General features: G+C 45.0%; 1 protein-coding gene across 1 annotated transcript in view; it reads right to left on the bottom strand.

The window, feature by feature from the left end:
• RAB40C (RAB40C, member RAS oncogene family) overlaps positions 1–14,594 on the bottom strand; it is a 184,539-nt gene that overhangs the window by 62,689 nt on the left and 107,256 nt on the right. The window contains exons 3-4 of the mRNA XM_069210486.1: positions 13,499–13,559; positions 9,513–9,573 (exon numbers count right to left, since the gene is read on the bottom strand). Of these exons, the coding sequence (XP_069066587.1) occupies positions 9,513–9,573; positions 13,499–13,559 (122 nt within the window). The remainder of the gene's footprint in view (positions 1–9,512; positions 9,574–13,498; positions 13,560–14,594) is intronic.

Below are 14,594 nucleotides of genomic sequence, written 5' to 3'. Positions count from 1 at the left end.
GTCATAAAAATAAAGTACCTTTATTTTTAGTATATCTGTGTATTGTGTTTTCTTATGATATTGTGCATATGACACTAGTGGTACTGTAGGAGCTTCACTCGTCTCCTAGTTCAGCCTAAGCTGCTCTGCTAAGCTACCTTTTCTATCAGCCGAAGCTGCTAGACACCCCTCTACACTAATAAGGGATACCTGGTGCAAGGTGCAAGTACCCCTTGGTACCCACTACAAGCCAGGCCAGCCTCCTACATATAGTCAGCCCCTAAAGAGCATAACCACCTGAGAATGGCAGAATGTAAAGCAATGTAACCATATATTTAGCTCGTTGAAGGCGTAGTGCATTACACATTTTCAGGCCAAGCAAGCCTACTGCAACAACATTACAAACAAGGCCCTTAAAAACACAAAGTACTCCCAGCTGTAAAACAAAAGTTCCAGCTATGAGAGCTTAAAGAGACCTTGAATGGTGGGAGAGGTTACTATGTTGCCTACCCCCGAACCTAGTGTGGGGACCGAGAGATGACCTAGACAGAAAGAGTGACTCCTGCTGAATGGCTTGTTGGTGGTCCCATTGTCCTAGGACCACCACAGGCTGAGTTATGGGCCAAAATGTTTTCTACAAGAAATGCTCCACAAAGTATTATGGAGCGAGTTTCCAGAGTGCAGTGAATATTGTAGTATCAGCTCTCCCACTGTGCTGGGAGAGACGCATTGAGGATTTTTGTTTTTTTTCTGTTTAAAATGCGCCGGTTTTTGTATTTTTTAACTGCTAAACTTGTACATAAGTGGTATGCATGTAAAGCGCACCTCTGATCGAGGTCGTGCTATATGAAACTTCACATACGAAGTGGTACTCCTGTATAGTGCTCCTCTGATCAAGTTTGTGCTATATGAAACTTCCAAAGTAGTGTGCCACACTAAGGTATATGGCTGATCGTGCAATATACCATGTAACAGGGTCAGTCTCGAAGGCAGTAACAAAGGAGCCTCAGGGCAGGACAAACAAAAAGCATTTCCCTACAAAATCATGGGAATTTTGAAAGGATTGCATGGAACGAATGAACGTGATGGGAGTGAGATTGGCGTGGTGAAAGCCCACAGAAGTAGATTACAACATGTCGAAGACAGCACATGCGCGATGCCCAGGCTCGACCTAAAAATAAATAAATACACATGCCATCTTCATTTTGCTATGTATTTGCAATTCAAATATAACTCATGTAAGGACGATGAAGAGGTTTATTTTTCAAGCTAAGGAAAATATGTATTTAGTTTTTCTATGGCCAGATCTCGAGTTGTTTTGGGACACCTGGAACCGGATAGCCTTTAATATCATAGGCTAGTTCTTATTATTAAAATAATAATTGAACCTCAGTTTTTTGCTCCCTCTACAGCAACTACACAATTTCCACTACACTAGCCTCAGTGACTAAATTCCTTAGGACTGAGATCTACGTGCCTCTGCAGATCACGATTTGAATCCCTGCGTGGCCAATTCAGGCTTTGACACTTTTTAGGTTGATGAAATGCATCCACTAATTTTAGTGATACGAACACCTGTCAGTTCAGTTTTGCTAGAATTCAAAAAGTATCAGACTGTGTTCATGCAAAGACAGATGTCACCTCATTTTCAGGCCTGCAATTACATTTATGTATTTGCACTCAGTCATAGCACAACCACTGCACTCAATCTTGGCAAGCTATCCTTCTTGTCAACTAGATAAATAGCTTGGTGATTACTGCTCTGGAAAATGGAATCTCAGTGCAACCTGCAAATAAGTTTGGATTTATAGTAGGTCAACTAAATATTTCGGCCATTCAAGGTTGGTTAACTTACCAGCACTGAATTTAGTAACAATGACAAAACTAAAGTAGCAAGTTCCCCTACCTGAGCCCTGTTTATTAAGATGTTTAATAGAGTACTGCAGTTGGCGATTTGGTTACTTCAAGATGAACAAGTTACTTCGTACCCCACAAAGAGTTGGTCATCCACCCGGAACTCTGTTGTGCGGTCTAGATAGAACAACAACACTCTTTTTGGGTCCAGCGGGTGCGCCTCTTCTTTAGAGGGATGCAGTGGAGTCAAAAGGGTGGGCAGGGTGTTGTTCAGACCCGGGTGAACTGGGGTCACCACCTTAGTGAGGAAAGAGGCACGAGTTCTGAGCACCACCTCATCCAGAAACATGGTGAGATACGGCGGCTCAAACGAAAGCCAGCATCTCACTCACCCTCCTAGCATTGCCACTAAGAAGGCTGTCTTGATGGAAAGAAGCCAGGGGGGACAATTATGCAGTTGCTCAAAGGGAGCAGACATAAAAATGTGAGATCCAGATTTAAGCCCCACTGAGGCATAACAAAGGGCGTAGGGAGAAACATATGTATAAGCCCATTGAGAAATCTATGTACAATTGGGGATTTGAATAATGAAGGCTGATCTGGCAGCCAAAGGAATGGCGATAAGGCAGAAATATAGCCTTTGATAGTGCCCAAAGTACAGCCCAGCTGGGCAAGAGATACGACAAAGAAGAATGTCAGAGAGAGACGGACAAAGAAAGACAATAGGTTTTTCTTTACAATAACATACAATGTGTTTCCAAAGGCAGGAGTATATCATCTTGGTTGAGGGAAGACTGGCTGCCAAAATAACTATACAGACATCTGGAGGAAGGTCGAAGGCTGTCAACTGTCACCGTTCAATCTCCACGCATGAAGGCGCAGTGTCGACAGGTTCGGGTGAAGAACCTTCCCCTGCTGCTGCAACCAAAAGGGCAGCCTGATCGGAGGACAGATGCTCATTTTCAGAAGCTTGGGATACCAGACTCCTTGTGCCCAGTCCAGAGCCACCAGGATTACTTGGACCCGGTTGTTCCTGATCTTCTTGGGAACTATGGGCAGAAGTGGTATGGGTGGAAAAGTGTTCAAGAGGCCTGAGCTCCACTTGAGACGAAAAGCGTCGCAGAGCGAGTGCCGCCTTGGAAACTCCAACGCGCAATACTGCTGACATTGTGCTTTAGCTTCAGATGCTTTCACCACTGCTGAAAGAGTCCTTGTGCCACCTCCGAACGGAGACACCACTCGTGATCCGCTAGGCATCGACAGCCGAGTTCCTCTGCCCTGGCATTCAGAGAAACTGTCAGGTATTAAACCACCAGGGTTATGCCCTGCTGTTCCAGCAAAGTCCAGAGAAGTAAGGTCTCTTGACAAAGGGTCCACGACCCCACACCGCCCTGCTTGTTGCAGTACCACATTGCGGTGGTGTTGTCCATGAACACCTGCACTATCTTCCCTTTGGTAACAGGAAGAAATGCCTTCAATGCTAGTCAGATTGCCCGGAGCTCCAATAAATTGATAGGAGTCCAGATTCCGCCAGAGACCAGAGGCCTCTGATCTCCACCTCTCCCAGATGGCCACCCCATCCCAGAAGTGACGCATCTGTCACTACTGTAAACTCTAGTTGGGGAAGGGAGAGGAGTCTGCCTCTGACCCAATCGCGGTTCACTAACCACCACTGCAGATCTTTTGCAGTTCCCTTCGGATCTGAACCATGTTGGCAAGATTCCTCTGATGCTGTGCCTACTAGAACTTCAGGTCACACTACAGAGCCCCTCATATGCAATCTGGTATGTTTTACCAACGGGATGCAGAAGGCCATGCGGCCCAGCAGCCTCAGAGTCTGCCACACCGAAATCTAGGATAGAGGTTGAAAGATCAGAATCATAACCTGAATATCCTGGACTCGCTGCTTAGGAAGATAGGCCCAAAACTGCACTGTGTCTAGAACGGCTGACAATAAAAGGGGGCATCTGAGAGGGAATCAGATGTGACTTCGGCATGTTTATAGTGAAGCCCAGCAAATACAAGAGGTTCGCCGTAGTCTGAAGGTGGGTGACAATAGCCTGGGGAGTGTTCGCCTTCAACAGCCAGTCGTTAAGGTAGGGTAAGACTGAGAACTCTAACCTGCGCAAATGAGCTGTGACCACCACCATCACTTTGGTGAACACCAGACGGGTGCTGGTAAGGCCGAAGGGGAGCACGGTAAACAAAGTGCTCGTGGCCCACCTCGAACCGCAGGTAACACCTGTGGGCAGGCAGGATGGGGATATGGAAATACGCACCCTGCAAGTTCAGTGCTACCATCCAGTTTCTTTGGTTTAGAGCAGACAAGACCTGAGCCAGAGTGAGCATTCTGAATTTCTCCTTTTTGAGGAAGAGGATGATGTCCCGCAAATCCAGAATAGGTCAAAAGCCATTGTTCTTTTTGAGTATCGAAAAGTAGCAGGAATGATAACCACTGGCTACTTCTGATATAGGGACCCTTTCTATGGCTCCCTCAGCCAAGAAAGCCGGAACTTCCTTGCGGAGCAAAACTAAGTAATCCTCCATCAGCTGTTCTTTTAACAGAGGCATTGGGGGAGGGAAAGACTGGAAGGGAAGGGAATAGCCCTTCTGATGATCTGCAAGATCTATTTGTTCAATGTTATGGACCGCCAGTGAAGGAGAAGAAATGGAATCTTCCCTCCAACTGGTCGCATATGGTTTTGCAGAATCACACTAGGAGGACTTGGATGCTGTGGAGGAGGGGGGCTGGTTAGTGGATGACTTCTGGTCAGTCTAGGTCTCATGGCACCTCGACCACGTTCCCCCCGCAAGATGTTGGCCTGGCGGAGGACGATGGCTGGTCTGTGGGTGCCATGACACTCCACCTCTTCCAAAGCTTCGAAAGGGGTGAAAGACAGACTGTTGGCGAGGGGACGCCGAGAGGCCCAAGAACTTAGCCGTAGCCCGGGAGTCCTTGAAGCAGTCCAGCGCTGAGTCTGTCCTTTCCCCAAATAGGCGGGACCCATCGAAGGGCATGTCCTTAAGGTTTGCCTGGACATCCCCTGAAAAGACAGATAAACGAAGCCAGGTATGGTGTCGAAGGGTCAACATCGATAAAATGACTCTACCCACTGAGTCAGTTGTGTCCAATTCACGCCTGATAAAAAAAACTTGGCTGCATCTCTCCCATCTCGGACTGCTTGTGAGTGAGTGTCCCGCATGGCCTCGGGGACCTGAGGCAGCACCTCCTCCACCGTATCCCATAAAGTAAAAGAAAAAATGCCCAATAGGCATGAGGTGGTTACCGACCTCAATGCCAGGCTGGAGGAAGAAAACATCTTCTTCCCAAGCTGGTCCAGCCTTTGGATTCCATACCCGGGGAAGTGGTAGGCAAGGTGCCATGGTAAGTGGAGGCTTGGACCACAAAGCTCTCTGATGTGTGGCTTTGTGTGAGGAAGCTAGGATCTCCCGGAACGGGGCGATGGTGAAGGCCAATTGTCCTATTTACAGGAGCCAGTATGCTGGGTTTGGACCCTGACCCCAGCAGGACATCTGTGAGGGCATTCTTAAAAGGGTAACATCGGTTCCGATGTGGAAACCCCTGGCTGAAGCACCTCTGTCGGGAGGTTAATCCTGACTGGCACCGTAGGCAGATATAGGTCCAAGAACTCAGCTGCCCTACGCATCACCATGGCATACAATGCTCCCTCCGTCACATCCACCATAGGAGGTGAGAGCATGCCAGTATCTGGACAGGTATCCAGTCCACTGGCCTCTCATAACTCCTCATACAAGTCCATTTGCTCCGACTGAGACTCCAGAGGGTTCTGAGACTCCTCCCATTCCACACCAATGCCTGGCTGCTCATAGAAAGGCTCAGCCAATGATCTGCATCTGTTGGTGCCAGAATCGGCATTGTGCGACGCCGCTCCAGCTCATCGGTTATCAGAATGGGGCTCGCGCCACTGGTGGGCACCGGGAGTGTGGACGTCGGAAGCAATGCTGGAGGAGGCAGACTATGTGGACTCGGCGTCATTCCGGATCTGATATAGGAGCCAAGAGACCCCATCGGTGCAGAGACCAAAGCCGCCAGTGAGGAACCGGATGGGGCCTCTGAGACCCCGCGGGGCCAGAAGGAATACCGGCAGGGCCAGCTTGCTCAAATATGAGATGCAGGGCCTTGTAAAACTCTTTGAGCTGAGCGCGGGTCGCTCCAGCTCCCTGAAAGAGGGAGGTTCGAAGTCCTCCCTGGCAAAGCTCTGCGGAACAGTTCCTGACTTGCCTCGTCGGCTGACAGGCAAAATTAAGTTGAAGTCCACTTGGACAACTTCTTCTTGTGCCTCTTCCCTGACTGCACGGAGGACCTCGAGTGGGACAAATAAGATTGGGGCACCTGGCTCGGTCCAGTGACCTCTTCTTCAACTGGGACAGTGACCTCCGAAGAGTTGCTCCTGCCGACATCAACTGCCGGGCCATCATGAGCTTCAGGGACCGCTCCATCAAAGCTTTCGGAGCCAAGGCCTGGCAGTCGGAACACGACTTCGAGTCGTGGTCTCGTCTAACGACCAGAGACATACCTTGTGGAGGTCAGTCACCAACATAGCAAAGTGGCAGGTGCCGCATGGCTTGAACCCAGTTTTCCTAGATGTCATGCTCGCACAGAGAACAAAAGGTGGAAAAAAGGCCTGTCAAAAAAGACACATGGCAGATCAATACCAGATCTGCGCTTTAACCGGTGCTGAAGGAAAACAACTGTCGTGCTTGCGCCTGGGTGGTGCCTTTATAGGCGACCGTGACATCACAGATGGCTCCAACGATGCCAACGAGGCCATGTGGATTGAACGACGCCACCCCACGGCACGTGCAAGGGTATTGCTCAGGAAAACTACCATATTCCAAGCTCACACCAGGAAATTCTAAGGTAAGGAATCTGCAGCTAGAACTCTCTATATGATGTTTCAAGTGTAACAGAGTCTGAGTACTAGGGAGCAGAGCGAGTTAAGAAAACATTTGGTGATTTAGGACTCAATCTATTACCCATTTTAATCCAGAGGTTTAAAACGCTTAGCCAAAACAGTGCAGTTTTGTGCTCTTCATGGAGGCAAGTAGTTTGACTGTGTTCAAGCTGGGATTCAATGTGTTTCATAGTCTGTGTCCCAAAACGCTCACGGTCCTATCTCCATACTGGGATTCATCTGAATGCTCCGAGTATTTAGATGTGGAACACTGGATCCTATTACTGTGGGTACCTTGACCTTTGCCCCAGTCAGCCTTGTGGACACTGTAGAAAACATTAAGCGCCCTAGGGCTTAGGGAGTGTTGAAAAAACATACTGAAAATGACTTCCGTATTGCTGAGCTTCTGGGCCTCTTCATCGTTTCACCCTGTCTGAGACATCGCCTGAACATTATGGACATGGGGGAAACCACCCTTCCGCTGTTCCAGTGGAGTGGCCTCTCCCAACCTCTGAAACTCCCCGGTAACTAGTAGGAAGGGTCTTTTCATGCTCCTCAAGCAGAAATAGAGCTCATTGCAACCAGAGGCCTTCAACAGATAGTACAATCACAGGGCCTGACACCTCTAAACTCGGGATTTCTGGAATGAGCAGCAAACCCAAGGGAGAATTCACAAAGCAATACTATGCATGCAGATGGGCAGAAATCCAAAGTAGAGATCTGTAACTACTAGAAAATATAGTATCCAGTAGGGACTCTAGAAATTAACTATTAAAAAAATAATACAAAAAAAAAAAAAAAAATAAAGACGCACACTAACAAACCACATTACACACCCTAAGAAAGGTACCTTCTAGGAAGGTCTACCAACTACACGAAGAGTGAAAATGAAATATTTTTCAATGGAGGTGAAGCAAAAGCCTACAATGGTTTGCACTTTCATCGCAGCTAGTTCTGCGACATCCCTCCCATCGAAAAGTCTTAACAAGCATCACCAGCATATTTTTACTACCGAATAGCAAAGAACAAATGTGCTGAGTTGGATGATGGAAAAAAACACAATAAGCACCAAGTAAAAGAAAAGGGTTTTGACATGAAAGAACTGATTGTAAAGGATTACAGGGAGTGCAGAATTATTAGGCAAATTAGTATTTTGACCACATCATCCTCTTTATGCATGTTGTCTTACTCCAAGCTGTATAGGCTCGAAAGCCTACTACCAATTAAGCATATTAGGTGATGTGCATCTCAGTAATGAGAAGGGGTGTGGTCTAATGACATCAACACCCTATATCAGGTGTGCATAATTATTAGGCAACTTCCTTTCCTTTGGCAAAATGGGTCAAAAGAAGGACTTGACAGGCTCAGAAAAGTCAAAAATAGTGAGATATCTTGCAGAGGGATGCAGCACTCTTAAAATTGCAAAGTTTCTGAAGCGTGATCATCGAACAATCAAGCGTTTCATTCAAAATAGTCAACAGGGTCGCAAGAAGCGTGTGGAAAAACCAAGGCGCAAAATAACTGCCCATGAACTGAGAAAAGTCAAGTGTGCAGCTGCCACGATGCCACTTGCCACCAGTTTGGCCATATTTCAGAGCTGCAACATCACTGGAGTGCCCAAAAGCACAAGGTGTGCAATACTCAGAGACATGGCCAAGGTAAGAAAGGCTGAAAGACGACCACTACTGAACAAGACACACAAGCTGAAACGTCAAGACTGGGCCAAAAAATATCTCAAGACTGATTTTCTAAGGTTTTATGGACTGATGAAATGAGAGCGAGTCTTGATGGGCCAGATGGATGGGCCCGTGGCTGGATTGGTAAAGGGCAGAGAGCTCCAGTCCGACTAAGACGCCAGCAAGGTGGAGGTGGAGTACTGGTTTGGGCTGGTATCATCAAAGATGAGCTTGTGGGGCCTTTTCGGGTTGAGGATGGAGTCAAGCTCAACTCCCAGTCCTACTGCCAGTTCCTGGTAGACACCTTCTTCAAGCAGTGGTACAGGAAGAAGTCTGCATCCTTCAAGAAAAACATGGTTTTCATGCAGGACAATGCTCCATCACACGCGTCCAAGTACTCCACAGCGTGGCTGGCAAGAAAGGGTATAAAAGAAGGAAATCTAATGACATGGCCTCCTTGTTCACCTGATCTGAACCCCATTGAGAACCTGTGGTCCATCATCACATGTGAGATTTACAAGGAGGGAAAACAGTACACCTCTCTGAACAGTGTCTGGGAGGCTGTGGTTGCTGCTGCACGCAATGTTGATGGTGAACAGATCAAAACACTGACAGAATCCATGGATGGCAGGCTTTTGAGTGTCCTTGCAAAGAAAGGTGGCTATATTGGTCACTGATTTGTTTTTGTTTTGTTTTTGAATGTCAGAAATGTATATTTGTGAATGTTGAGATGTTATATTGGTTTCACTGGTAATAATAAATAATTGAAATGGGTATATTTGTTTTTTGTTAAGTTGCCTAATAATTATGCACAGTAATAGTCACCTGCACACACAGATATCCCCCTAACATAGCTAAAACTAAAAACAAACTAAAAACTACTTCCAAAAATATTCAGCTTTGATATTAATGAGTCTTTTGGGTTCATTGAGAACATGGTTGTTGTTCAATAATAAAATTAATCCTCAAAAATACAACTTGCCTAATAATTCTGCACTCCCTGTATATACAATTTTAACCTGATTTGGAAGAAGGCAAACCCCTTTCCCTGTTGTTGACGTCTTACCTGAGCCCCCCTGGAATAAGACCGGAAGATGGTGCAGAATCGACCCTGTCCAGATGTGTCCCTGAAAATAAAGAACATGAGTTGGCTGAAGGCAGGGACGTAGTGGCATAATAGTAGTAACAGAACCTATTCATTAACTATCATAAATTGTTAGGTAGACGAGGACACCCATGCCAGTGACAAAATATCCTTCATGTTCAAATACACAAATACTGGCACAAATACTCTGAGTGCTAATGTGCAGACTCTGGGCTTCATAAAGCCGAAGAGCAATCAAACGACATTTGAAATTTCTCCCATGAGGTGCGCATATGAATATGCCACTTTCAACATGCAAGCATAAGCCCATTAGATCATAGGAGAAAAAGAATATATGTCCATTTTAATTTAATCACTTTGGTACTCTGGAACTGGTCTCGTTATTTTTTAGCTTCTTTCGAGATTTTTTTCCAAGCTTGCACAAATACTGGAGAATCTCTGGTATAAATAAATGAACACCAATATGTACCACTTTCAAACCCTCCCCATAAGACCTTCGAGGGGTTGGATTTGTGGTTTCTTAAGGGATCCTAAAATGGAGTTGTGAAAACAGTGCACCCATATAAACGAAGAAACAAGGTCTTCCGAATGACACAAGAGAGCAGGAGATAAGGTTGATCATCTGTTGCTGTATTTAAGTCTATCATTTATTTTCTGTATGCCTTTAAGGGTCCATATTTCTGTCGGGGAGGCTCGATCACTTCTGAGGCTGTAATAGTGGAAATAGAGAAATAAAACTGGCTCTGACATGCAAAGGGGCCAAGACAATGTCACAAAGGTCATTTGAGAAAGTCACTATGTCCATGAGCAAAGACAGTCCTGAGCAGTGACTATTACCGTCACAATATACAGAAATGAAGATCAATAAAAACAATGAGGTTTCTTACAAAGGAGCGTCAGGTGGCACTCTAGACAGGAACAATGCTTATGTTGTCTATATGGTTTGCTTGGAACCCCCAGATGGAGAAACCGCTGTGTTATACTTTTCCCCATTTACAATATATTGTTGTACATTCCACGCCCTGCCGGAGCTCACTCCACTGCAGAACGAGATCTGTAAGGGTCATTGAAACTCCAACTCAAAATGACATCTCATCAAACTCCTTGACACCTCCAAAGATCTCAAATACTTGGAAACATGCAACACCTCACTTCTCTCAAGGAATTCAGCCCTCCTTTCCATAAATAAGTTTAAAACATGACACCCTTCAGTCACTACTCCACTTTCGATATATGAATGAAATACTTGACCTCACACAGTTCTGGGCTTCTCTCAGTTTTTCTGCATGCTACTCGTTCACCTCAAGGGACTTGTTAATAAGCAACTGCACGGACAGCAGATCTGTCAGACTCGTAGTCCCGGGCAAGCATGTGGTCTCAACAACCAAAAGGCCAACTACTGGCCTTGCAGAGACCCACAGCTTCTGGCTTGTTTCTAAAGATTAGAGAGAGACGATGGCCGCTACACAGCACTTGTCATTCTACTGGGGTGGAAGCAGAACACCAGATGATTTACTGCTGCTACTCTTTGGAGATTCCTTGTAAAATGGCAAGGGTGGCACATCAACAGCTATTCTCTTGCTACCCTTTCATCTTTGGAGACATGCGAAAAGGTAGAGATAAGGGAGAGAAGCTGGCCATTGCACAGATTGAGCTTTACAGCGTTAATGGTTTCACCTTCATGAAATCCCAGCAGTGAATTAAAAACAGAAAATTAAATTGTCGTAGTTGCTTTATGGACAGATCTTACAGAAGGTAGATTTTGATCTGCACCCAGTCATCATACTTTCATCCAGGAAAACAAAGTGACCTGCCTATGACTTGTACAAGAAACAGAAGATGACTATGCTAATTATTAAGTAACCATTTCACAGTCCCCGGCACAGGAAACAAGGAAATGAAGCAACCAAAAAGTAGCAGACAATGCATCCTAGTAATTCCAAGTCTGGTACTTCTGAAAATTCGACTTATCACATGTCCAAATAATTTAGGACTTCAGATTGCAATGTTATGTCACTTCAGCCGCTTTGGTGTAGCGCTCTGCTGTCATTCGTAATCAGATGATGTCACTTTTAGCAGGCTAGGGACTACCCTTGTGCACGTTTTTCTGATGTTTTCAATTCTATAAATCACATAATAAGATGTGATGTGCTTAGTTAGATATCTGTTCGGTGATGCAATAAGTGATAACCCTCGATTGATTTCAAGAATAATAATTTCTAAGTAAACTATCGAGACTAGTGTGTGGGTTAGGATAAGTGAGTCATACAGCAAACCAGATGAACTGCTGACGGACCAAATGATTGTACTGAAGTTTCTGATGGGGTAGAATCCAGTTACCATCTAAATGGTCTTTGGTGACATGTGCGAGGTCAGAGATGGGTTGTCTAATTTGTGCCGTTATTCTAACACTGGAGTATGTATTCAACAAGGAGTTTCTTTGTTGTGGAGCATCTTGCTGCAAATGATAAGACAATTGGGAAGTATGGAATGCGTGTGGTGTGTGATATGATGTACATATTCCTATCAAAAGATTCTATGAGAAAGGTTGTGCTGTTGGCATGGCATCGTCTTGCTAACTATATGGCATTGGTGCTATACTGTAAACAAAGGATGAGATAGTCTTATTTGTGGTGTTCTGCTGTTTTTGTGTTCGCTTGTACGTGTGAGTAATGCATTGCACTGTTGGAGAGCATCATTTTGTCTATGACTTTGGTGCAGGATTGCAATCATAAGGAAATGTTCTTATCCGAGTGGATATTGTGTGTGCAACCAGGGTGCTGGAGCACATGTAGTTGATGTACTAAATAATAAACTGAGTGATTATTTTACAACACAATGATTTACAGTACATTTTGTTGATACTAGCACAGTTCTTAAAACAAAATATATTCAAGTAAAGAGTTGAATTAAAGTTTTGGTCATCTGACACATACAGGCTGGGTGCGGTTTGAGAAGTGGGAAACTATTTGAGAAGATTCAATCTTTCTTTTTTTCAAACAGGTTGGAAGCAAAAGTATATGGCTTATTAGAAAGTTATGAGTTTCTACATGAGGAGGGTAAAAATGTGCCCCTGAAGTCAAGAAAACATTGCACTGCTGCATGCTTCACCAAAAACTAAAACGGACTAAGGCACCATAGGTCAGTAATCACAACAGGGTGCGGTGGCTCTCAAACAACTCCTATCATACCCTCTACTTCGAGGTGTACTCAAAGACCCGATTTGGGTGAGGTGGTGTTCTGTCCAGTCACATAAAGGGGAATTATTTTTCTTGAAGAGGAGGCCTCGCACACTAATCGTGTCATACTTCATCATCAGCAAACTCTCTCCATCCTGGTAGGACAATGCCACCAGGGTGGATTCAACTTCCTATACAGTAACAAGTGGCAAAGAGTTCTTAGATAAATTATACTAGTAGGATAGCAGAACAAATTAAAAATACTTTGTGATACCCAGGTTGTCACCTTTGTTAAATTGGGACCATAGATATGGCTAAAAACTGTTGTGGAATAGTATGGGAGAAAGACGACTTACACCATCACCTAGGACAACAGGTTCTGCCCTCCTAACAGCCTAAGGTTGTAGACATTTGTCAGGGCCACAGGATCTCTAACGGATAGGCCTTATCACCAATGTACTATATCAGGAACAACCAGTCGAATCCTATCTGGGTAGTCAGGTAAAGTACGTGAATGAAACCAACAAAGCACAGCACCATAAATTAGTGTGGTGGCTGGGAACAGTTAAAACAAACAGCGCACAGCCGCTAACCACACTTCATGCATTAAAAATAGCTTGCCGTTCTCCCAAGAGTGAGGCGAGTCAAACTAGCAACTTAGCAGCGACTCCCCGCTGAGAGGTGGGCAACGTACAGCAACGAGTGAAAAACTGATTAAAAATTAATAATAATGAAGGGTTCACTTTTAACAATGCAAGAACAACTCACCAGAGCTCCAGCTTCACCCGTCTTCCATCTAGCAAGATGGTCGTAGTCTTGTAATCTATTCCTGAAAGGACACAAAAAAATAAAAACTTCAGAATCAGAGTAAAGGACACTCAAACAAACCCATCTTTCCCACACTACTCTTTATACAAGGGAGGAAGTGTTGTCTACCGTTTAGAGCACAAAATTGGAACAAAACCCAAATTGAGATTCAGTATGTGTTATGTAACACAAGTTATCCTGAATTTCAAAGGATTTTCTGAAATAATGGTACATTTGCTTTACCAACCCAAGACGTCCTTGTTATGTACTGTACTATCCTATCCATGCTTGTGAATGAGAGCAACACCATTTCATGATGGCTGCCTTGTTTACTACTGCTATTTTTATTAACTTGCAAGCCTTATTTTACTGTTACATCTGCAAAAAGATCAGACCCAATCCTGTGAATGGAAAGCAAGGGGGAAACCTTGAGCCTAGACGGACAGCACTGTGGAGTTGGTCTGGTTAATGAACTGCAACTCTTTCCTCTAGAACAGATTCCAGGTTACCAAAAAGTAGAGGACAGGGCCTACTTCCTAGTGCAGATGATACAGGTGGGGAGAAAATGTTGAAAGAGGGACTGTTGGAAATGGCCCTTTTTGCAGGGTGATCCCCAAACTTTTTGCCTTCTTCCTCCTATTTTTTCTGATCTATTTTTGCTGGTTTATTTTCTGCACACTTTACCACTGCTGGTCATTGCTAAAGTGCCAGTGCTCTATTTGTAAACTGCATTAGTGATTAGTTTATCCATGATTGGCATATTTGATTTATTGGTAAGTCCCTAATAAAGTGCACCAGAGGTGCCCAGGGCCTGTAAATTAAATGCTACTAGTGGGCCTACAGCCCTGTTTGTACCACTCACATGAGAAGCCCTGTTGACAGGTCTCACACCTGCCACTGCAGTGTGTGTGCGCGCGCAGTTTTAAACTGCCAATTCCACCTGGCAAGTGTACCCACTTGCCAAGCCCAAACCTTCCCTTTTACTACATGTAAGGCACTCCTAAGGTAGGCCTTAGGTAGCCCCATTAGCAGGACGCACTGTATTTAGAAGGTAAGA

The sequence above is a fragment of the Pleurodeles waltl genome, chromosome 10, assembly GCF_031143425.1.
Source record: "Pleurodeles waltl isolate 20211129_DDA chromosome 10, aPleWal1.hap1.20221129, whole genome shotgun sequence".
NCBI classification, from domain to species: Eukaryota; Metazoa; Chordata; class Amphibia; order Caudata; family Salamandridae; genus Pleurodeles; species Pleurodeles waltl.
Note: the sequence above shows the minus strand (reverse complement) of the source record. Positions and strands in the feature narration are given on the sequence as shown.